Raw genomic sequence first — 23,613 nt, forward strand, 5'->3', positions numbered from 1 at the left:
TTGTGGCTTTCTACACGGAAGTGAGGGGTTGGGAGTGTAGTGAACAGGCAAAAGATAAGGGGAGGCAGGAGATGCCCAAGCCAGGGACTACATAGAGCTTAAGTTACCCCATGGGTGTTTCCCTGGAAGTATAGGAAACATAGCTGACATGATAGGGGCATACTGCCAATGGCCACTTTTTGAGGCACACCTGCTCGTTAATGCAAACATCTATCAGCCAATTAAGTGGCAGCAACTCAATGCATAAAGCATGCAGGCACGGTCAAAAGGAGCAGATCAAACATCAGAATGCGGAAGAAATGTGATATAAGTGACTTTGACTGTAGAATTATTGTTGGTGACAGAATGGGTGGTTTGAGTATCTTATAACCTGTGATTTTCATGCAAAACAGTCTCCAGACTTTACAGAGAACGGTTGAAAAAACAAAAAAAACCCAGTGAGTGGCAGTTCTGTGGGTGAAAACACCTTGATAATGAGAGGTCGGAGGAGAATGGCCATACTGGTTCAAGCTGACAGGAAGGTGACAGCCACACAATACCCACACAACACAACAGCAGCGGACAGAAGTGTACGTCAAACTTTGATGTTGATGGGCTACAGTAGCAGAAGATTGTACCGGGACTACACCTGAATGTATGAGACAAAGAGAGAATGAATTCAAGGGCACAGGTTTCAAAGAGGGAAGGTGAGTGGTACTATGCAAAAGTCTTAGGCACCCTAGCTATATGTGTCCAAGACTTCTGCACAGTACTACTGAAGCAGAGAAAGAGTCTGTAACTCTGGCAGCAAAAGAATGTTGGGAATGGCAAGGGTGGAGCACCGCAGGAAGGCGTGGGACAGGTAGCACAGAAGGAGCAGAGGGTGGCACAAGTGCAAACACACCCTGCCCCAAGATACCAGGCTAGGCCATTTAATTGGTTTATTGATCATTACAGAATGTCTCTCTGGTGCTTCCCAGTCCCTTCCCCTTTTCCTAACCATGATTCCCCTCTCCCTGCCCCTTCCCACTCAGTCCACATTAGAGAACCACATCAGAATCAGGTTTATCATCAGTCACGTGTCATGAAATTTGTGGCTGCCGGTCAGTGCGATACATAAAATTACTACAGTACTGTGCAAAATATACATACACATGCACCTAAAACTTTTGCACAGTACTGAATATGGAAGAAGCTACCACAGGATGCTATAGAAGTGGGTACAATTACAACATCTAAGAGATATTTAGACAGGTAAATGGGTGGGAAAGGTTTATGGGCCAAAGGCAGGAAAGTGGGTCAGGGTCCAGCTCAGTAAGGCAGCTTCATCAGTGCTGACAAATCAGGCAAAAGGACCTTTAACTGTGCTGTATGACCATTGGAGTCCTGATATAAATTTCTTTCCCTTAATGCCAATTACCATGCAAAAAGTTAAGTTACGACGACAAGTTTTAACAGCAATCCACATGGCTGTAAGACTTAGGAGCAGAATTAGGCCATTCAGCCCATCATGTTTGCTCCATCATGGCTGATTTACTATCCCTCAACTGCATACTCCTGCCTTCTCCCCATAACTTTTGATGCAGTTACTAATCAAGAACCTACAACAAAACTGGAAAGGAAGGGGACAGAAGGCTGACAACAACTCCATTCCCAGTTGTATTGGATCCCCATTATAAACATTGCACTCTGTTTTAATACAGATTCCCCCCCCCCCATTATTTAGCTATCCATTTCCATTCCTGTCCATTTGCAGGTGATCCACCTCTATTCTTAGCTTAGTCCAAGTAATGCTTTCCTTCCCTATTTTCTTCATACATAGAGTTAGTCAATTATTTTAAAACCCACTTTGCCCTCATACCAGTATGAACCCTTTCTGCTAGGGCATGCTCATTCCAGTTCAAATGCAGTCCCCACCCCAATGGACAGCTCCCAAGATAATCATGTTTGTCCAACAACAGTGAGACCCCTGCCGGTCAGTCCTGCCTTTCAGAAAAGTCATACTATTAGTTCCATTTTCCTCTTAGCTTCCTGAAAGCAATCATTTTTTATATGACTAACTTACAAACCTTCATGCCACCTGCACTGCGAGGCAATTTACAGCAGCAAATAAACTTATCAATATATCTTGACCAAGGGATGAAATCAGGGATAGGAAAAACTAACATGGCATTCGTCACGGACAACATCATTAAATCTGATTTGAAGTTCGGATTGAACCTAGGTCCCAGAAACTGAGGGGCAGCAGTGCCACCTGCTATTCTATCATAGTTTTGTTCTGCTGTTAAACACCACACTCCCTTTCTCAACACAAGAGATTCGGCAGATGCTGGAAATCCAGAGCAACACACAAAATGCTGGAGTTCACATCTGCAGAATTTCGTGTTGAGAAAGGGGGTGTGGTCAGGTAGCATCTATGGAAAGGAATAAAGAGGTTACAATTTGGGCCAAGATCCTTCGTCAGGCCCAAGTATCTCAGCTAGACAGGAGGCTCTTTACCTTTTCCATAGACGCTACACGACCTGCAAAGTTCCATCAGCATTTTGTGTGTTTTAGCTTCTCTCTCAAACTTTTAATTGAAAGATTCATTCGATTTTAGTTTAACATACGACTTAATCAGACTCTTTCAGGTTCAATTCGAAGTGAACCTATACAAAAAGAAAGCCATGCTGTTTGCAAAACGGAAAATATTGAGCTGTGATTCACCCCCACAGATGGCAGGAAATACACATCTAAACGGGGCAAAAACAGTAAGAATTAGGCCATTCAGCCCATCGAGTCTGCCCCACCACAGCATCAAGGCATTTTTATTTTCCTCCTCAAACCCTGATTAATCACGAACCTATCAACCTTTACTTTAAAAGTGTAGCTAATGAATTGGCCTCCCAAGACGTTTGTGGCAATAAGTTCTACAGATTCACCAGACTCTAGTCCCACACTCCCCCACTAAAGGAAGCACCCTCCCCATGTACACTCTATCCAGGCTATCAATATTTGTTAGGTTTCAAAAGAGAACACATAACTGGACCTGCTTGTGTTTATTTGCACTGATGTCATGTTTTATATAAATTTTTCTTCATCATCTTATACAACTCGAGTTGCCTGAATCTACATGCCTGTTAGAATGCTGCAGGTTTTCTCTGCACCCGTACCTCACCCACCTGACTGATTAATGCGAACCAAAACAGACGTAACAACCTCCCTGGGCAAGCAGAGCTCGTGCATTTAAATTCCCATAAGCTCATTATACACAACCAACACTAACAAGCTCTTCCCCTCCCTCATGCTTAAGTACAGGCTAATCTAACCAAATATTCTGCATTATTAAAAAGCAGCATTCTGGATGAAACCTCTGGTAGTTGGATTTCTTTTAATTATTTAACATCCTTTATAGAACAACCAATAAATGAGCATACACTCCGTGGCCACTTTGTACCTAATAAACTGGCCAGTGAGTGGATGTTTGTGGTCTTCTGCTGTAGCCCGTGCTCTTCTGCGCAACACTGTTGTAACGTAGTCATCGAGTTATTGTCACTTTCCTGTCAGCTTGAGGCAGTCTGACCATTCTTATCTGACCTCTCTCATTAACAAGGCGATTTCACCCACAGATCTGCCACTCACCGGGTGTTTTTTGTTTCTCGCACCATTCTCTGTAAACTCTAGAGACTGTTGTGTGAAAATCCCAGGAGATCAGCAGTTTCTCAGGTACTCAAACCACCCCATCTGACACCAACAATTATTCCTTGATCAAAGTCACTTAAATCACATTTCTTCCTCATTCTGATGTTTGACCTGAACAACAGCGGAACCTCTTGACCATGTCTGCATGCTTTCATGCACTGAGTTGCTGCCACATGATTGGCTGATTAGATATCTGCAGCAACCAGCAGGTGCAGCTTATAAAAGTGGCCACGGAGTGTACTTGTATTTAACTATCCTGGACATCCATGGACATGCTCAGGGAGTGAAAATACAAAAACATTTATCTCAGGTAATCTTCTCACCAGGTTTGGCAAGGGGAGTCAGGTCAATGGAGATGTCATGTTGGTTACTGTTAAGCTTGCAATTCTGGCTTATCAGGTAATCTGTAGGGCAAGCGTATTCGGTCATCCATTCAATTTCATAGCGACAGTTAACACTGGAAATCATCTCGGGGTTTGTACCCTGTTAAGACAAGAGCATATTTTTGTTAGAATAAAGCTTAAATAAAATTCTACAGTACATCCTCCATACCATTGGATTGGGCTGTAGAATTGATATTTTTATTGTAGTTTAACATTCCTGCACTTGTTTGTATTTTTTGCATAATCACTTTTAACATGTGATTGTTCAGGGAGTTCTCCCAGTGAAAATCCCTTTTCCAAGGAAAATCTTCCAGTGGCAGGTATAATATTACTTAAATCTGGCTACCTGATTGGTTAATGTTGTCAATGTTATTACTGGTCTGGAGTAAGAAAACTCGATGCTCTTTTCCTTAGGTTTTTTTCCGCTCTTTCTATTTGCTTTTTAACACCCAGTGGCTTGTAGCGCTTTGGGCACAGTGTTGCAGTTAACACAACGCTGTTACGGCTCGAGACATCAGAGTACAAAGATCAATTCTGGCCTCATCTGTAAGGAGTCTCAGTACGTCCTCCCCATGGAATGTGTGGGCTTCCTCACATAGTCCAAATGTGTACTGGCTAGTCAGTTAAATGGCCACTGGAAACTGTCCTGGGATTGGGCTAGGGTTCAATCAGAATTGCTGGGTGGTGTGGCTTGCAGGTCCGAAAGGGCCTACGCTGCATGGTATCTAAATTAAATAATCTTACGCTTATACATCAAGGACATATACACAGCAAGGTGCTAGAAAAGAACCAGTAACATCACGAAGGATCCCACCCACCCTGCTCATAGACTGCTTGTCCCACTCCCATCAGGGAGGAGGCTACATAGCATCCACACCCAGACCAGCAGACTCAAAACCGTTAATTTTCCCACCCGCCAACCCACCCCTCCATACCCCCACCCTCCGATCCACCCCTCCAGTCATTTTCTATCATTGACCTCAGGTACAATTACTCCATTGATTAGGGCTCATTTTAAGATGGCGCTGGCGATCATCAGCGACCTTCTGTGGATCCCCACCACCCAGGTCATGCTCTCTTCTCGTTACTGCCACCAGGTAGAAGGTAGAGGGGCCTCAGGACTCACACCACCAGATTCAGAACAGTTACTATCCTCAACCATCAGGCTCTTGAACAAAATGGGGTAACTACACTCACTTGCCCATCCACTGAGGTGATCCCACAACCAATGACCTCATCAAACACATTTTTCCCTCCCCCCCCCCCCTTCTGCTTTTCGCAGGGATCGCTCCCTACGCGACTCCCTTGTCCACTCGTCCCCCCATCCCTTCCCACCGATCTCCCTCCTGGCACTTATCCTTGTAAACGGAACAAGTGCTACACCTGCCCTTATACCCTCCCTCACCACCATTCAGGGCCCCAGACAATCCTGCCAGGTGAGGCGACACTTCACCTGTGAGTCGGCTGGTGTGGTATACTGCATCCGGAGCTCCCGGTGTGGCCTTTTATATATTGGTGAGACCCGACGCAGACTGGAAGAACGTTTCACTGAACAGCTATGCTCGGCCCGCCACAAAAAGCAGGATCTCCCAGTGGCCACACATTTTAATTCCACATCCCATTCCCATTCTGATATGTCTATCCATGGCCTCCTCTATTGCCAAAATGAATCCAAACTCAGGTTGGAGGAACAACACCTTATATACCGGCTGGGTAGCCTCCAACCTGATGGCATGAACATTGACTTCTCTAACTTCCGTTAATGCCCCTCCTCCCCTTCTTAACCCATCCCTGGCATATTTAGTTGTTTGCCTGTTCTCCATCTTCCTCTGGTGCTTCCCCACCCCCCTCCTTTCTTTCTCCAGAGGCCTCCCATCCCATGATCCTTTCCCTTCTCTAACTCTGTATCACTTTCACCAATCACCTTTCCAGTTCTTAGCTTCATCCCACCCCCTCCAGTCTTCTATCATTTCGCATTTCCCCCTCTCCTCACTACTTTCAGATCACTTACTATCTTTCCTGTCGGTTAGTCCTGACGAAGGGTCTTGGCCCGAAACGTCAACAGTGCTTCTCCCTGTCAATGCTGCCTGGCCTGCTGTGTTCTACCAGCATTTTGTGTTGTTGTTTGAATTTCCAGCATCTGCAGATTTCCTCGTGCTGCCTCACTTTAAGGACTAGCTCATTATCACAGGCTCTCATTATCTATTGCTATTTATTTATATTTGTATTTGCGCAGTATGTTATCTTTTGCATTTTGGTTGATCTTTCATTGATCCTGTTATCGTTACTATAGACTTGCTGAGTATGCCCACAGGAAAATGAACCTCAGTGCTTACATGGTGACAAACCTGTACCTCGATAATAAAATTTACTTTAAACTTTGAATTTCTGACACTGCCTATAATATCCATTCTCCTCATGGTGGCATGTGTTTCCAGCAGGTAGCTCTGGCTTGTACGGATGAGGGTTAGTAAATTGTGGGCACGCTACGTTGGTGCCAGATGGGCTGTCCCAGCACCATCTTCAGACTGCATAGGCCATTGATGCAAAACGACACATTTCACTGTAGGTTCCGACCTACATATGACAGATAAAGCTAATCTTTACTTTCTTGAAAGCCATGAAGTGGAAGATAGTTGAAGTTCTTCCATGTGGTGTTTGGCCTTCGTCTACAGTTGCAATATCATCTCGTTAATGTTAAATTGGCATTAGGATTCAACATATTCACTTAATTTTTGTCATAATTGAAGTACAACATTCTTCTGGAAGAAAGAATAACTATCCGTTGATTATTTTTAGTGATTTAAGCCGGCTTGCTGGCCCCACAACCCCTGTGAATAAACTATTACAACACTCGGCCACAAAGCCCATGAACCTCTCCTCATTCAATATCATTACTGATTCTATGGCTCAATCTTCAACTTTCAAAAGTCTATGTCTGACTTGAATATTCTTAATGACCTTAAGTGAATCAGAATTTTAATAACTCTGCAGAAAGTGTCCTCCTGATACTTTTTGTTCTGTCTGAAGTTTGGGTGTTGAATTTACAGGGAGAAGGCAGGAGAATGGGACTGAGAGGGGTAATAAATCAGCCATGATAGGCGGAGCAGACTTAATGGGCTGAATGGTTTAATTCTGCTCTTGCACCTTATTGCCTATTCCACTGTCTGGTGGGGAAAAAGCAATACAAAGATTTAGATCACTGTGAAAAGAAGTGGTTGGCTACTTATACCAAAACCAATCCCCTCACTCTAGGCTTCTGGGTGAGAAGACCAAGGGAACAACTGGAGGACAACAGAAATACACACAACTCTCAGAATGGCTTTGCTCCACCTATGCTACAGCCGTCCTTAATAATGTAACCATTAGACCACAAAAACACAAGGAGGAAAATTCTTCGAGAATCTGACAGTTTGTCTCATGAATTGAAGCAGAAGTGGATTTTGGATTTTCCAGTAATCGTTTCAAATGCACAAACTTTGGCATTTCCAATAGCAAGGATTTAATACGTACATTTACTCAGGTACAACATAGCTTGCCACGGCCTTTGGTCTGCCTAGGACCGTATGGAATGGCAGAGTTGTGGGCACAGCTCAAGAACAGCACAAGAACTCTGCCCCCAAAAGCAGCCAACATCACACAAGACTTTCCATTCTGGATGTTCTTTCTTCTCACCCTCACGCCCCTATTTTCCATCAGATAAAAGTTACAAAAGCTACAGAGCATGCACTACCGAGCTCACCGATTGCTTCGATGACTCTTGAATGGACTCCTCTATGAGAAAGAATCTGAATCAAAATTCAAGGACGAATTCTTAACCTCAATCGACCTCATCATAGCCCTTGCAACTTGTCTACTTTCTCTGCAACTGTAGCAGCATATTCTATGATCTATTACTTTTCTTCTTATACTATCTCAACGTACTTGTTATGAAATTATCTGTATGGATGGTATTGTGAGAATATCCAGTATCCTCAATTCACCTGATATTAAACTTTTTACTGATAAAGACTATAATGGTGAGAAATGAGCCCAAAATCAAACAAAAATCAATAAGCTGGCAGCAACACTATGATTAATTCTTTCAATTAACTCAGCGATCAGGAGGAAAGCAGCTTCTTTTTCTTTTATCTCACCATGGAAAGATGCTCATTTCTCTTTTGATACAAAAAGATTTGAGCCCGTTTACTAACCTCTCTTCTGCCAGGAGGACAGATAAAAGTAATGGTCACTGCTGGCTCATGTTCTCCACAAAACTCTGGCGGCTTCTCACCTTCAGAATAACTTCTGGAATAACGAAGTACTAGCCTGAAAAACAAATTGAACAACATTACAAACCTTTTGAACTATGCTTGTACATGGAGAAATGTCTTGAAAATTTAAAGATTTAGACATAGGGCTCATGACTTTAAAGATTAGCCAATGATTTTAATCCAACTTGGTTACAATTTGCATTTTCTCTCTCGTTTCACTAATTCTCAACCCGTTGGGTACCAACACTTTCCTGGTATATAGGTACGTCGGCACCATCTCTCCAACATCAGGCTCATGGAAGAGTAATGCTTTACAACTATTGTTAGGCTTCTTTTTATAAAGGTGACATTGCACTAATCCTCACACCTATGAACTCTGAGCAGCAGATGGGCAGGCACACCTCGCATCAGAGTTGCTTGATGCCCAGTGAGTTGGGCAATTGAGAATACTTCCTACTGGATTGCGTAACGAAATTCCTGTACTTGCTTATTCAGATCAATAGTAGTCTCAGTACTTAATCTGTTACCCTTCCTGTCTAAATAGGTCAGTAACTCATTGGATAAATTTAAAAGCATTAGGTTTTAAAATGTAAGATACTGACCAAAGCTTCAAATGCTTCCCACTTCCTTTAACTCCCGACTAACTTTACAACTTAAGAGCTTGAGAAGCATTCCAAGGCATTTCACAGGGGCACAAATGTTTACACAGTTCAAGAAGAATTTTGAAAACAGTTTTAATTTGTGCTACTTTAGGTTTTAAAACACAGGAAGTCCCTGAGTTACGAATGTCTGACTTGATATCTCATACTTCCCAACCAAGGAGAATGCCATCCGCCATTTTAGGTCATTGCCGTTGACACTGTGTCGAGTGTGTAACTTTGTATTTGGCTTAAATTTGTCTTAGTAATAATAGTAAATTTGTCTTAAATTCGCCCTGACCCCCCCCCCTCCCCCGTTCCGGTCGACTGGTGGCGCAGTGAGATCAGCGCGGGCTCGAGAACAGAGGTTCCCGAGTTCGATCCAGTAACAGACTGCTCCCATGCCAGGTTGATGTCCATCCAGTGACTCCTGTACCATCCGTGCCGGGTTGATGTCAAGTGCGCAACTCGACCTCGTAAAAACACACTGCCACCTCCAGTTTAAATACCCACTTGGAATATTGTGGAGGATCAAATACCCAAACCCAGCACAGCCCCTACTTGTCCCATTTAACCTGACTCAGTGCGGTGCAGTTTAGGACCTGGGGAAATCAGTGCGGTGGTCCTTAGGACCCAGCAGACCTCGGGAGCCGGCAGAGGTCGGGACCCGCCGCCCATAGTGTTTCTGTTCCATTGATGGGAAGCGATCGCAATTGAAAATAAAGTTGAAATAATAAAGCATTTGGAAAGAGGTAAAATGTTATCGTTCATTAGAAAAGCTTTAGGCTACAGTCGGTCAACGATTAGAATAATTTTAAAGGATAAAGTGAGAATAACAGAGCATGTGAAAGGCCCTGCCCTGATGAAAGCTACAATTATTACTAAACAACAGTGGTTTAATTATTGGAATACATTCGTTTCTTAAGTGTTTTATATGCATAGCAAGGTAAAATATATACTATATACTAAGACAAATGTTTGATTAACTGACGCTAAATAATACCTAAATAATTTGTTCCGACTTACGTACAAATCCGACTTAAAGACGGACTCTGGAATGGAACTCATTCGTAACCTGAGAACTGCCTGTATAAGATACTGAGCAATGCTTCAAATGCTTCCCACTTCCTTTAACTCCCAACACACTTTATAACTTAAGAGCTTGAGAAGCATTCCAAGGCATTTCACTGGGGCACAAATGTTTACACGGTTCAAGAATAATTTTGAAAACAATTGTAATTTGTGGTACTTTAAAATAATATATTTTTTAAAGCAAGCGCTGTAAAGTAAGGAGTCAGGGTTACAATGGGAACTCTCAAGTCATATTGCGTACCTGTCTTTGCCAGCAAGTTTCAAAGCATCTGTTGGGTGGCCAACGTCAAATCCAGTAGATCCTTTCAATAAGCAGGCACTACTGCCTAGTTCACACACAAAAGTCTCCGACAAAGGCCCTGGCAATTAAAAAGAATTCCAAGATATTACCAAGTATTGAAGTGAGGACAGTATTGAAACTGGACACTCAGGCAACTGGCCCAAGCCCCTGATCATACTCCACAAATCTCCTCACTTACAACTAGCCTCAACCAATATCCCTCAATGCATTTATTAAGCTTCACAGAGGGCGAGAGGGAGAATTTAAAAGGCAACATTTTCCCCATGCAAAGGGCGGTAAGTGGACCTAGTCGAGGCAGATACAATAGTACCATCTAAATCAGATGTTCCTAACCTTTTTCATGCCATGGACCAATACCAGTAAGCAAGGGGTGCAGGTTGGGAACTCCTGTTTGAATAGAACAGTGATGGACTAGATTGTATCCTTCACTTTTATTACCCTTCAACAGAAGGGATAACTTCACCCACTTCAACACTGAACTGTTTCCACAATCCATGGATTCACTTTCAATGGTCCTACAACCCATGCTGTCAGTGTCAGTTATACATTTATTTTATTTGCAGAGCTTGTCTTTTGTACTTTGGTCATTTGTCGGTCTTTGTGTGTAGTTTTTCCATTGGCTTTATTGTATTTCAGGGCTGTTAACAGTATCCACATCTAATCAATGCACTTTGTATGTCCAACATCTCAGCTTTATTTTCCTTCAAGTTGTCCATAAAAAGTTTTGTTATTTGGTGTTTGTGTATTTATTCCTGTACACGCAGATTCATCACTTTTCCATATATGAAGCATGCTGTTTCATTCTTCCACCAGAATTTCTTCCCCCTCCCTCTTCTCCCTTTTTCCATTCCCAATTCTTACTCCCCTCTTACCCCTTTTCTCACCTGCCCATCCCACCACCGGCCAGTTACCCCCCTCCTTCCCCACTTCACTGTCCTCTTTCTTCAGCCCTTTACCACCCATCACCTCCAGCTTGACTTCATGCCCCTCCCTCCTCATCTTACTTATCACCCCCAGCTTCTGACTTCATGCCCCTCCCTCCTCGTCTTACCTGCCAGCTTGTATTCCTTTGTCTCCCCCCACTTTTGTAAATCTGGCTTCTTTCTCCTTCCTTTCCAGTCCTGAAGGAGGATCTCGACCTGAAACTGATTATTCCCCTCCAAAGGTACCAGTTGTCTGCTGAGCTCCTCCAGCATTTTACATGTTACTCCATTTCCCACTTTCCCCCTGAAACTCAATTACCATCATACATTTATGCTGGAAGTTTAGTAATGACTGCCTTTGCTGCAAACCCCACCATTAACTACATTTCCTAATTCAAGCATAGAAAATACAAATTTTGAATTACATTATTTTATGTAAATATTAAACAATGCTCCTAACATTGTTCACTGGGTCACATCACTATTCCTTAACCTCTTACTCTCTATTCAATTCTGCCAGATTGTGTTGATCTTGGCTCATCCCTTGTAGCTGTCAGTTCTGGTTGCCTCCCTGTAGGAAAGATATTGAGGCTTTGGAGAGGGTTCAGAAGAGTTTTATCACAATGCTGCCTGATTTAGAAGGCATGTGTTATCATGAGGGGCTAGACAACCTTCCAGTAACTGGTGTTTTCTCTGGAATGCCAGAACCTGAAGGGGAGATCTGACAGAGGTTTATAAGATTATGAGAGGCATCGATAGAGTGGACAGAGTGCATCTGTTTTCCGGGGTTAAAATGTCTGATAGCAGAGGGCATGCACTAATTGTGAGAGGGATTAGGTTCAAGGGGAATATGAGGAGTAAGGTGGACACCTGGACTGCACTACCTGGTACGGTGGTAGAGGCAAATACATTAGAGCAGTGGTCCCCAACCACCGGGCCGCAAAGGAACAGTACAATTTGGGGGTATGAAGCAATAAGAGTCAGCTGCACTGCAGTGGTTGGGGACCACTGCATTAGAGGCTTTTAAGAGACATTTGGATAGGCACATGGACATGAGGAAATTAGTGGGATATGGACATTGTGTAGGTACAGTGGTGCTAGATAGTTTGTAAACTCTGTATAACATTCTCTATTTCTGCTTGTATGACCCAAAATGTGATCAGATCTTCAACACAAGTCCTAAAACTAGATAAAGAGAACCCAATTAAACAAACAAAAAGAATACATACTTGTTCATTTATTTATTGAAAAAATGATCAATAGTGCATGTATTTGTTGGAAAAAACCTTTGCTTTCAGTAACTGGTGTGACCCCTTTGTACAGCAATAACCTCAACCAAACATTTCCAGCGACTGTTGATCAGTTCTACAGATTGGCTTGGAGGAATTTTAGGCCATGCCTCCTTACAAAACTGCTTCAACTCTGGGATGCTGGTGGGCTTCCTTGCATGAATTGCTTGCTTCAGGTCCTTCCACAACATTTCTATAGGATTAAGGTCAGGATTTTGACATGACCATTTCAAAACACAAATTTTCTTCTTTTTAAACCATTCTGTTGTTGATTTACTCTCATCTTTTGGATCAGTCTTCTATTAAGCTTCAGGTGATGGACTGCTACCCAAATATTCTCCTGTAAAATGTCTTGATAAAATTTTGAATTCACTGTTCCCTCAATGATTGCAAGCTGTCCAGGTCCTGAGGCAGAGACAGCAAAGCAGCCCCAAACCATGATGCTTCACAGATGGGATGAGGTTTGTGTTGGTGTGCGGTGCCCTTTTCTCTCCAAACAGAGCACGTGCATTTCTGCCAAAAAGTTCAACTTTTGTCTCTTCTGTCCAAAGAACATTGTCCCAGAAGCGTTGTAGGACATCCCGCTGGTCTTCTGCAAATTTGAGGTGTGCAGCAAGGTTTTCTTTTGGAGAGCAGTGGTTTGCTCCGTGCTGTTGTTATGTACCCCATAATGGGTTAAAAGAACCAGCAGAAATGGAACACACCTGGAGTCTGGTTTTGATATAAACAGAACACTATTTATTAGTATCTACCAATAATATTAAACTTAAAACCAGATAAACCAAGGATTAACAATGTTGGGCATATATAAGCATATATAAGTGTGAATATGTTTCCCCAAACTCATTCAAGCTTAGTTGGTAAATGATACAGTCTTATGATGATATGTGAGAAAGTTCAGTTCAATGCACGAGGTTGCTGTTGTTGGTAAGAGAAAGATATCTGTAAAGCAAAGGCGTATGTTGTGAGAAGGCAATTACATCAATATTCCACAGATTCCACGACAGCAATGCAAAATAACAATAGCAGTAGGTTTTATCTCTGAAGTTGTTCCACTCCACACACGAAGTATCACTGACAGTGATCTTCAACGAATATCCTTTCAACACAAGTGATACCACACCCAAACTCAGCTATGGGACATCTCAAAGTGGTGGCCACAGGATACTCAAACAAAATCCACATATGGATTATCACCAACAGTAGCTTATCACAAAAAGGGGACCATCTTCAAGGGAACCAGGCAAGGGTCAACACACTGGTAGATTCCACAAGGTTACCCCAATCACACAACGTGATAGCCACTTATCCAGTTCCACAACATACAAAATAACTCCAATAGTGATTTGCCACAGAGGTGCTTTCTTCAGTGAACTACTACACCCAGACAAAGAGTAACATACATGTGGCATTCACAAAGGTTTTCCCATCACCAGAGAACCCACTCCTGTGGATTAACTAAGTGACAATCACACTTCCGTAGCCAAATGGAAACTAACTCAATCTTACGGGCTACTTAAAGAGAGAATCCAAACAGCGATCTCTTTGTTCCAACTAGGAACTAGGTTTCTTCTGTTCCAAACCTTCCTCTTCCTGCAAACTTGTTCTAGTTGCAGAAAACTTGTGAGAGTCATTTATCAATACTCAGGATCGATCTCAACTTACCCCTTCTGGGCTACTCAACGTTTAAACCAGCGACCGACTCACTGGTGTCTTCCATTGACGGAATCCATCTTGACTCTAAGAGAATCACCTGACTTTGCTTATTCAAAACATGCTGCACAGTAGATGTAAACACAAGCTGCTCACCATAGCAACCAAGCAATTCTGCAGTCAGTAAAAGTCCAAAAATCAGTCTCATTCTCCTGGCATTTTAAAATGACAGTCCCCAGAAAACACGAACCCGAGGAGTACTTTTTTTTTAATAAAAGCTTTTTTTAATTTTTATTGAACACAAACAAAAACAGAAACATTAAACATATGCTAACAAAGTCAAGGAGTACTTAACGGTGTCCTTCCATGAACACCATTCTTGTTCAGTGTTTTTCTTTTAGCGGACACATGAACCGAGACTTTAGTCAGTGCTATAGATTTCTGCAGGTCCTTGGGTTCTTTATTACCTCTTTCAGCATAGCATGTTCTGCTCTTGGTGTGATCTTTGCAGGATGCCCACTCCTAGGGAGAGTAGCAACAGTACTGAGTTGTCTCCATTTGTAGACGATTTCTCTGCTGTGGACTGACGAACACTCAGGTCTTTAGAAATGCTTTTCTAGCCTTTTCCAGCTTCATGCATCTTCTTCCAGGGTCCTCCAAAAGTTGTTTTGATCAATAAATGGTGCACGTAACAGATCTTTCTTGAGAAGAGGAGGTTCTGTCAGTAACCTGACCTTGTGTGTCTTTTTTTTATATATAGGGCAGGGCATCTCCACAACACACATCTCCAATCTCTTCTCATTGATTAGAACGCCTGACTCCAAATAGCTTTTGTAGAAGGCGTTATCCCAGAGGTTCACAAACTTTTTCCAACAAAAACATGTAAGAGTGGATTATTTTTCTCAATAAGTATATTTTTGTGTCATTTATTTAATTGGGTTTTCTGTCTAGTTTTAGAGCTTACATGAAGATCTGATCACATTTTAAGTCATATTTATGCAAAAACAGAAACTTCTACAGGGTTCACAAATTACTGTAGGAGTGATTAGTGTTTGGGTGCATTTGATTTATGTTTTACCTGTGGGCCAAAGGGCCTGTGCTGGACTCTTCTATGTTCTAGCCTACAAATCTCACTACTTTTCTGACAGCAACTCCCAAAATCACACTGACCACCACTCCCCCACTTTATACTGCCCACCCTTCCAACTTAATTGATTTGGAATAGTAAAAGGGAGATCATTGTAAACCCATCACCTAGAAATTGGGGACAATACAAAAACATCACAAAATTATTGCTAATTACGTACATGCTCATTAGCTGGCATGAAAACTTACTTATATCTCTGCAAATATTAATATAGAGATCATCGTCATCAGGAGAATCGACAAAATAGCCTCCCGAGAGCTTTATCAGTGGAGTCAAATCCCGTTTCTTTCCATCTTCATCAAACACGTAACAGGGAACCTTAAATTTTAATGCAATAGTTAATAATCAAAATGAAGACAAGATTAGAAAAGCTATGGAATTACAGATAGCAAGCGAACAGTAGTCAATTATACAAATTGCCAGTTAAATACTCATTCGCACAAATATTTCATCCACCTGCTGAACACACTGGTTCCTGCAACCTTTCATCAATGAGTGGAAATTTGAGAGAAGTGGATTCATTCCTAAAGAATACATACATTTTTAAAAATGGAAAATGGAAAAAATAGTCAATGCAATTAAGCATAACATCTAGGGATTTGCAAACCATTAAAAGGCCCATTAGTATTGACTATACTGAGCAGCCCTCTTCCAATAGAGCACACGATTACCCAAATACCTACTGCAAAACATCTTACAGATCAAACCTGAAATGTCAGCACTGATGCAAATTTTAAATGCCTGTCTCATGAATGAACAAACAGCGTGTTTAAGTGATGTCAATCCCAGAACTGCCATAAATAATGACAAGCGTTTGATTCCAATATTGAATGCTGAAGTCAAAGCCATTACCAACAATCTGCTTAATTCACACAAGAGTGCTTACAGTATTCAAAAATGCTGAATGTGCTGAAAAATTAGAATTCCATAGTGAAAATATTAAATTCCTGACAACTTAAAGCACACATAGTTACAAGTTTGTCAACTACATTCCAAGTACTGGCTGAATAAAGCAATGGGAGGGAAAAGCCCAGCTTTATTAAGGGTTTTGGCCAGAAATGTCAGCTCTAAATTCTTCCCTATAAATGCTTCCTGGCCTACTGAGCTCCTCCAGCATTTTGTGTTTTACTATGGATTTCCAGCATCTGCAGAATATCATTTTTCTCAGCAATGTCTTTCATCAAAAGTTTCATTTGTACGAGTTGATCAGAAAAGGCACATACAAAGGTCCACATAGAGACCACAGCTCAAGGATGGACCCACTCGTGCCAAAATGAGACCACTCTCAGGGTGGAGGAGCAACACCTTTTATCCGGGTAGCCTCCAACCTGATGGCATGAATTTCGATTAAAAACAATCCCTCTCCCTCCCCTCTTATTCTATTCCCCCCTCTGGCCCCTTAACTCTTCTCACCTGCCTAACACATAAATTGGCGGGGGGGGGGGGGGGGATCTTAGAGCTGAAACAAATGAAAAATGCTGCCACCTGTTTGTATGAGCAAATGGTTCATTAAATTAAAAGGAACATAACCATTTAACTCAAAAACACACTTTCAAGCAAAATTAGCAATTACCAATGCTGCCTGAAACAAAGTGCCCATGGGAAGTCCCTTCAAATTAATGTGAATGTAATGTGATTACTGTATTGGAATGGGGATTGAAGAAGAGTTGAATATGATTGGACATAAATAAATAGGAGAAACAGATACCCATTACGGATTTTTTAAAAAGCAACACGTAAAAATGTTGCTTCCCACTTACTGTGGTGGAAAGAAAGTGCAGAGCAGAAGAATAAGGTGAATTTATAATCTCTGTACTTCAAGAAAAGCCAGACACCATTGTATTAATTGGCAGAAGCCATGAGTGCAAACACTTCTGTATATAATCAGCCCTTCCCACCTCCTTAATGCTTTGTTTCCCATTGGAAAGTAAGTGGCGACTGTGACTGACAGAATGAAACAGCTTTAGTCAAATGAGGCATTACTGCATTCCCAAATGTAAGGAAATTACATTATCTACACTGCAACCTCTCCTCGAAAATCTCCACCAGCACAGATGCAATGCAAGGCTGTCTGCTTAGCCCCCAGCTCTACTTATGACTGTGTGGCTAAGCACAGCTCCAAAGCCATATTCAAGTGTGCTGATGACACCACTGTCATAGGCCAAAGAAAAGGTGGTGACAAATAAGCATTAGGGAGGGAGCTTGAGAATCTGGCTGAGTGGTTCCATAACAACCACTTCTCCCTCAATGTCAGCAAGACCAAGGAGCTGATTATTGACTCCAGAAGGAGACCAGAGGTCCATGAGTCATTCCTCACTGGAGAATTGGAGGTGGAATGGGTCAGCAACTTTAAATTCCTTGGAGTTATTATTTCAGAGGACCTGCATGCAGGTGCATTTACAAAGTAAGAATTGCAACACCTCTAAGGAGTTTGCAAAGATATATGTCCAGTGGCATGCAAAAGTTTGGGCACCCCTGGTCAAAATTTCTGTTACTGTGAATAGCTAAGTGAGTAAAAGATGACCTGATTTCCAAAAGGCATGAAGTTAAAGATGACACATTTAATATTTTAAGCAAGATTTTTTTATTTCCATCTTTCACAGTTTCAAAATAACAAAAAAGGAAAAGGGCCTGAAGCAAAAGTTTGGGCACCCTGCATGGTCAGTACTTAGTAAACCCCCTTTGGCAAGTATCACAGCTTGTAAATGCTTTTTGTAGCCAGCAAAAGGCTGATTTATACTTCTGCATAGGCTCTACACCGTAGCCTAGACAAGAGGCCTACGCCGTTGTGAGTGTAAAGGAGATTTCTTCTTTTTCTTTGTTACTGTGTATGTAATTGAAAATGGCTTCTATGTTTTGTTAAAAGCAGGAATGCTTCTTTGTTGCAAGAGAGTGCTGGAAGCTTGTTTGGGTTTAAATTTACTGATAATGAGAATTGTATTCCTTTGTAAACCAATTGGGATTAATGTTGTTCTTTCTTCTGAGTCTGTAAGCTATTGTTGGCGGGCTTTTGGGGAGATCGGCGCAAGGGGGTGAGAGAGAGAGGACGCGATGCTGTAAGCTGGGCGAGGAACTGACCCCAAGCGGGGGTCCGAGGCCAGGAGGTACTCCGAGGAGAGGAGATGAAGCTAGATGTGCTTGGTTGACCACTTCAGATGGTCCTGAGCTGTGAGTCAAGGAGTTCGGAGTGGATTGAACGATGGCCAGACGACTTCAGTAATTGAGCTCCAACGGTTGTGCACAAAGTGGTTTGGACTTTGATAAGCTTGGCACCTTTTCTTTATTTTTTTTCTTCATATATTCAGAAAGACTGATGCACCATCAATAACTCACACTGAGACGTAAGGCGAGATATCGGCTTTTATTGACTGGAAGAAGGGACCAGGAGTGAGTGTCTATCATACAATGTCTTGGAGACTGAGGCCGAGCGTCAGGCCACAGATCTCCTTTATACAGGGGCCTGTGGGAGGAGCCACAGGAGCAGTCAGCAGGGGCGTGTCCCGACAGGCACATAGTTCACCACATATATACTGTATCATTATTAATCACTTAGTTATAGTAACCTTTATAAATTGTACTCATTTAATCGCATATGGTGTACTGTCTGTTTTTTTGGGCGAGGCGGGGACATCACACAGCATCCACACCAGCTGATTACCCAGTTTGGCTGCTCCCACTAGACGGAAACGAATTGAGCGAGCCTGAGGCGACCCTGGGGGTTACATGAGCATTTATACTTGTGCATTGGTGTCTGTGTCGCTCTGCAATTCACCGCCAAAACGCTATTTGGCAGAGGGGTTTCAATGCCACAGTGTTGAGTTTCTTTGTGTACTTCAAACAATGGCGACTGAAACTGTGCGCATCGTATTGGAGTTGGAGCTAATAAACGTTGAATGAGAGTTACTTTTATTGAAATTACTGCAATGCAGAAAAGAGAGATGATGTCGGAGGAGATGGTGTGTACGACCATTGAACGGATCAAGGCAGAGAAGGGTGAATTTTCTGTGCTTGTCCACCCACTGATACGGACGAGGAGATGCATTTCAAATATTTTCGGATGTCGGCAGGTAGATTTGACAACTTAGTTCATCGCTCAAAAGCAACTGGAAATACGTAGGAGGAAATGCGATGTTACAAAGTGGACTAATCACAATTGTTGCAGTCTGCGTCGCTGTGACAGTTACGTTTTTGGGGAGGTGCGTGTCAGGTTAGACTGTACCTATAGCATAGATTCGATGCATATAGAGTCTTAAGAGTCTTAAGGCCTTAAGAGTCTTTCATTTCTTGTTTGGGGTATTTTTGCCCGTTCTTCCTTGCAAAAGGCTTCTGGTTCTGTGAGATTCTTGGGCCGTCTTGCGTAAACACTGTTCTTTTGAGGTCTATCCACAGATTTTCAATGACGTTTAGGTCGGGGGAATGCGAGGGCCATGGCGAAACCTTCAGCTTGCGCCTCTTGAGGTAGTCCATTGTGGATTTTGAGGTGTGTTTAGGATCATTATCCTGTTGTAGAAGCCACCCTCTTCATCGTCAGCTTTTTTTACAAGACGACTTTTAAAAACTTACAGAAGGAAACTAAGAAAGTCATTAGGAAAGAAAAGATGAATTATGAAAGGAAATTGGCAATTATTATAAAAAAGGATACTAAGTTTTTTAAATATATAAATAGTAAAAGAGTGACACGAGTCGATATAGGACCGATTGAAAATGATGCCAGAGAAATTATAATGGGTAACAAAGATGGCAAAGGCACTAAATGAGCATTTTGCATCAGTCTTCACAGTGGAAGACATCAGCAACATTCCTGATAGCCAGAGGTCTCAGGGAATAGAATTAGGTACAGTCAAGATTTCTAGAGAGAAAGTGCTTGGGAAGCTAAATGGACTGAGGATAGATAAGTCTCCCGGACCAGATGAAGTGCACCCACAGGTTCTGAAGGAGGTGGCTTTGGAGATTGTGGAGACATTGGAAAAGATCTTCCAGGAAACAATAGACTTTGGCATAGTTCCGGAGGACTGGAAGGTTGCAAATGTAGTTCTGCTGTTTTAAGAAAGGAGGGAGGCAGCGAAGAGAAAATTGCAGACCTATTAGTCTGACATCAGTAGTTGGAAAGTTATTGGAGTCGATCCTCAAGGACGAGATTATGAAATACCTCGAGGTGCACAAGATAGGCCTAAGCCAGCATGAAGGGAAGATCCTGCCTCACCAACCAATTGGAATTTTTTGAGGTAATCTCAAATAAGATTGACAAGGGAGAGGCTGTCGATGTTGTGTATTTGGATTTTCAAAAGGCCATCGATAAAATGCCATATAAGAGGCTGCTTAATAAGATGAGAGCCCATGGAATTACAGGAAAGATATTAGAATGGGTGGAGCATTGGCTGATAGGCAGAAAGCAAAGGGTGGGAATAAAGGGATCCTATTCTGGTTGGTTGTCGGTTACTAGTGGTGTTCCGCAGGGGTCAGTATTGGGGCTGCTTCTTTTTACACTGTATATCGATTATTTAGCTTATGGATTAAATGGTTTTGTGGCTAAGTTTGCGGATGATACCAAGATAGGTGGAGGAGCAGGAAGTGTTGAAGAAATGGAAAGGTTGCAGAGAGATCTGGTCAGTTTAGGAGAGTGGGCAAAGAAATGGCACATGAGATACAATGTTGAAAAATGTATGGTTGTACATTTTGGAAGAAGAAACAATCAGGCAGATTATCATTTAGATGGGGAGAAAATTCAAAAATCGGAAGTGCAAAGGGACTTGGGGTCCTCGTGCAGGATACCCTAAAGGTTAACCACCAGGTTGGATCAGCAGTAAAGAAAGCGAATGCTAGGTTAGCATTCATTTCAAGAGGAATAGTGTATAAGAGTAAGGAGGTGTTGATGAGGCTCTATGGGGCACTGGTGAGACCTCATTTGAAATACTGTGTGCAGTTTTGGGCCCCTCATCTTAGAAGGGATGTACTGATGTTGGAGAGAGTTCAGAGAAGATTTACGAGGATAATTCCCAGAATGCAGGGGCTAACGTATAAGAAGCGTTTGTCGGATCTTGGACTGTGTTCATTTCAGTATAGAAGAATGAGAGGGGACCTCAGAAACATTTCGCATGTTGAAAGAGTTGGACAGAGTAGATGTGGAAAGGCGATTTCCCTTGGTAGGCAAGTCCAGAACAAAAGGACAGTCTTAGAGTTAGAGGGTACCCATTTTAAGCAGAGATGAGGAGAAATTTTTTTAGCCAGAGGGTCGTGGATTTATGGAATTCGTTGCCACATACAGCTGTGGAGGCCCAATCATTAAAGGTGTTTAAGGAGGAGACAAACTAGATGGGAGAATATTTTAGCTGATGGTGGAGTGGGGGAGCAGACTTGCTGGACAGAATGGCCTACTTCTGCTCATTGTCTTGTGATCTTGTGAACTTTTTGGCCACAATAAGCAAAGGTATGTTTGGAGAAAAAAGGGTGCAGAATTTCATGAAAAGAACACCACTCCAACTGTTAAGCACGGGGGTGGATTGATCATGCTTTGGGCCTGTGTTGCAGCCAGTGGCATGGGGAACATTTCACTAGTAGAGGGAAGAATGAATTCAATTAAATACAAGCAAATTCTGGAAGCAAACATCACATTGTCTGTAAAAAAGTTGATGAAAAGAGGATGGCTTCTACAACAGGATAATGATCCTAAACACACCTCAAAATCCACAATGGATTTCCTCAAGAGGCGCAAGCTGAAAGTTTTGCCATGGCCCTCACAGTCCCCCGACCTAAACATCATCAATATTCTGTGGATTGACCTCAAAAGAACAATGCATGCAAGATGGCCCAAGAATCTCACAGAACTAGAAGCCTTTGCAAGGAAGAATGGGTGAAAATCCCCCAAACAAAATTGAAAGACTCTTAGCTGGCTACAGAAAGCATTTACAAGCTGTGATACTTGCCAAAGAGGGTGTTACTAAGAACTGACCATGTAGATTGCCCAAACTTTTGCTTCAGGGCCTTTTCCTTTTTTGTAATTTTGAAACTAAAAGATGGAAATAGAAAAGTAATCTTGCTTAAAATATTAAAGAAATGTGTCATCTTTAACTTCATGTTTTGGAAATCAGGTCATCTTTTACTTGCTTAGCTATTCACAGCAACAGAAATTTTGACCAGGGGTGCCCAAACTTTTGCATGCCACTGTATAGAATTTGTCAAATGTATTAAATGCGTAGTGGAGTTTATTTCTGTCCAATAATATTCAAGTCTTCCTTAATTCCCATTCCAATAGAGCAGTCACGTTATATTCGCATTAATTTGAAAGGCCTTCCCACAGGCACTTTGATTTCAGGCTTCATTGGTAATTGCTAATTTTGCTTGAAAGTGCCATTTTGGATTAACCAGATATTAACTGGTTTTATCTTAGCCTGGTATGGAAACACCAATGCCCTCGAATGCAAAGTCCAACAAAAAGTAGTGGTGGATACAGCCCATTCCATCATGGGTAAAACTCTCCCCATTATTGAGCACATCTACACAAAATGTTGCAGCTGGAGGGCGGCATCCATCATAGGGACCCCACCACATAGGGCAAGCTCTCGTCTTGCTGCTGCCTTCAAGAAGAATCAGAATCAGGTTTACTATCACCAGCATGTGTCATGAAATTTGTTAACTTAGCAGCAGCAGTTCAATGGAATACACAATAGCAGAGAGAAAAAAAATAACAAAATAAAAAATAAATTACGTATATTGAGTAGATTAAAAAACGTGCAAGAACAGAAATACAGTACTGTATATAAAAAAAGTGAGGTAATGTCCAAAGATTCAATGTCCATTTAGGAAATGAATGGCAGGAATCGGCTGTTCCTGAATCACTGAGTGTGTGTCTTCAGGCTTCTGTATCTCCTACCTGATGGTAACAGTGAGAAAAGGGCATGCCCTAGGTGCTGGAGGTCCTTAATAACAGACGCTGCCTTTCTGAGACACCGCTCACTGAAGATGGTGTATTTGAACAGTTTGTTACCTTTTGGACACTGATTGAACACAAATTGGTGCCATCTTTCACTGACTCTATTATAGTTGTTATTCTATTACAGCTTTATTGAGTATGCCCATGAGAAAATGAATCTCAGGATTGTATATGGTGATATATATGAACTTTGATAATAAATTTACTTTGAACTTTTAATGTACAATATATATTGTACTCCACATTCAAGGTCAGAAGGCTAAGCGGGAAAGCCATGAAAGCTTTGCCTTCTGGACCTGTCGGTGCATGGAAGTTAGCTGTGGCTACGGATGCTCTAACATGCA

The 23,613-nt window shown here is 42.0% G+C and overlaps 1 protein-coding gene across 1 annotated transcript in view; it reads right to left on the bottom strand.

The window, feature by feature from the left end:
* igf2r (insulin-like growth factor 2 receptor) overlaps window positions 1-23,613 on the bottom strand; it is a 198,241-nt gene that overhangs the window by 146,980 nt on the left and 27,648 nt on the right. Inside the window, exons 5-8 of the mRNA XM_059986536.1 lie at window positions 15,528-15,657; window positions 10,268-10,385; window positions 8,237-8,351; window positions 3,984-4,143 (exon numbers count right to left, since the gene is read on the bottom strand). Of these exons, the coding sequence (XP_059842519.1) occupies window positions 3,984-4,143; window positions 8,237-8,351; window positions 10,268-10,385; window positions 15,528-15,657 (523 nt within the window). The remainder of the gene's footprint in view (window positions 1-3,983; window positions 4,144-8,236; window positions 8,352-10,267; window positions 10,386-15,527; window positions 15,658-23,613) is intronic.

The sequence above is a fragment of the Hypanus sabinus genome, chromosome 12 (genome assembly GCF_030144855.1).
Source record: "Hypanus sabinus isolate sHypSab1 chromosome 12, sHypSab1.hap1, whole genome shotgun sequence".
In the NCBI taxonomy this organism is placed as follows: domain Eukaryota; kingdom Metazoa; phylum Chordata; class Chondrichthyes; order Myliobatiformes; family Dasyatidae; genus Hypanus; species Hypanus sabinus.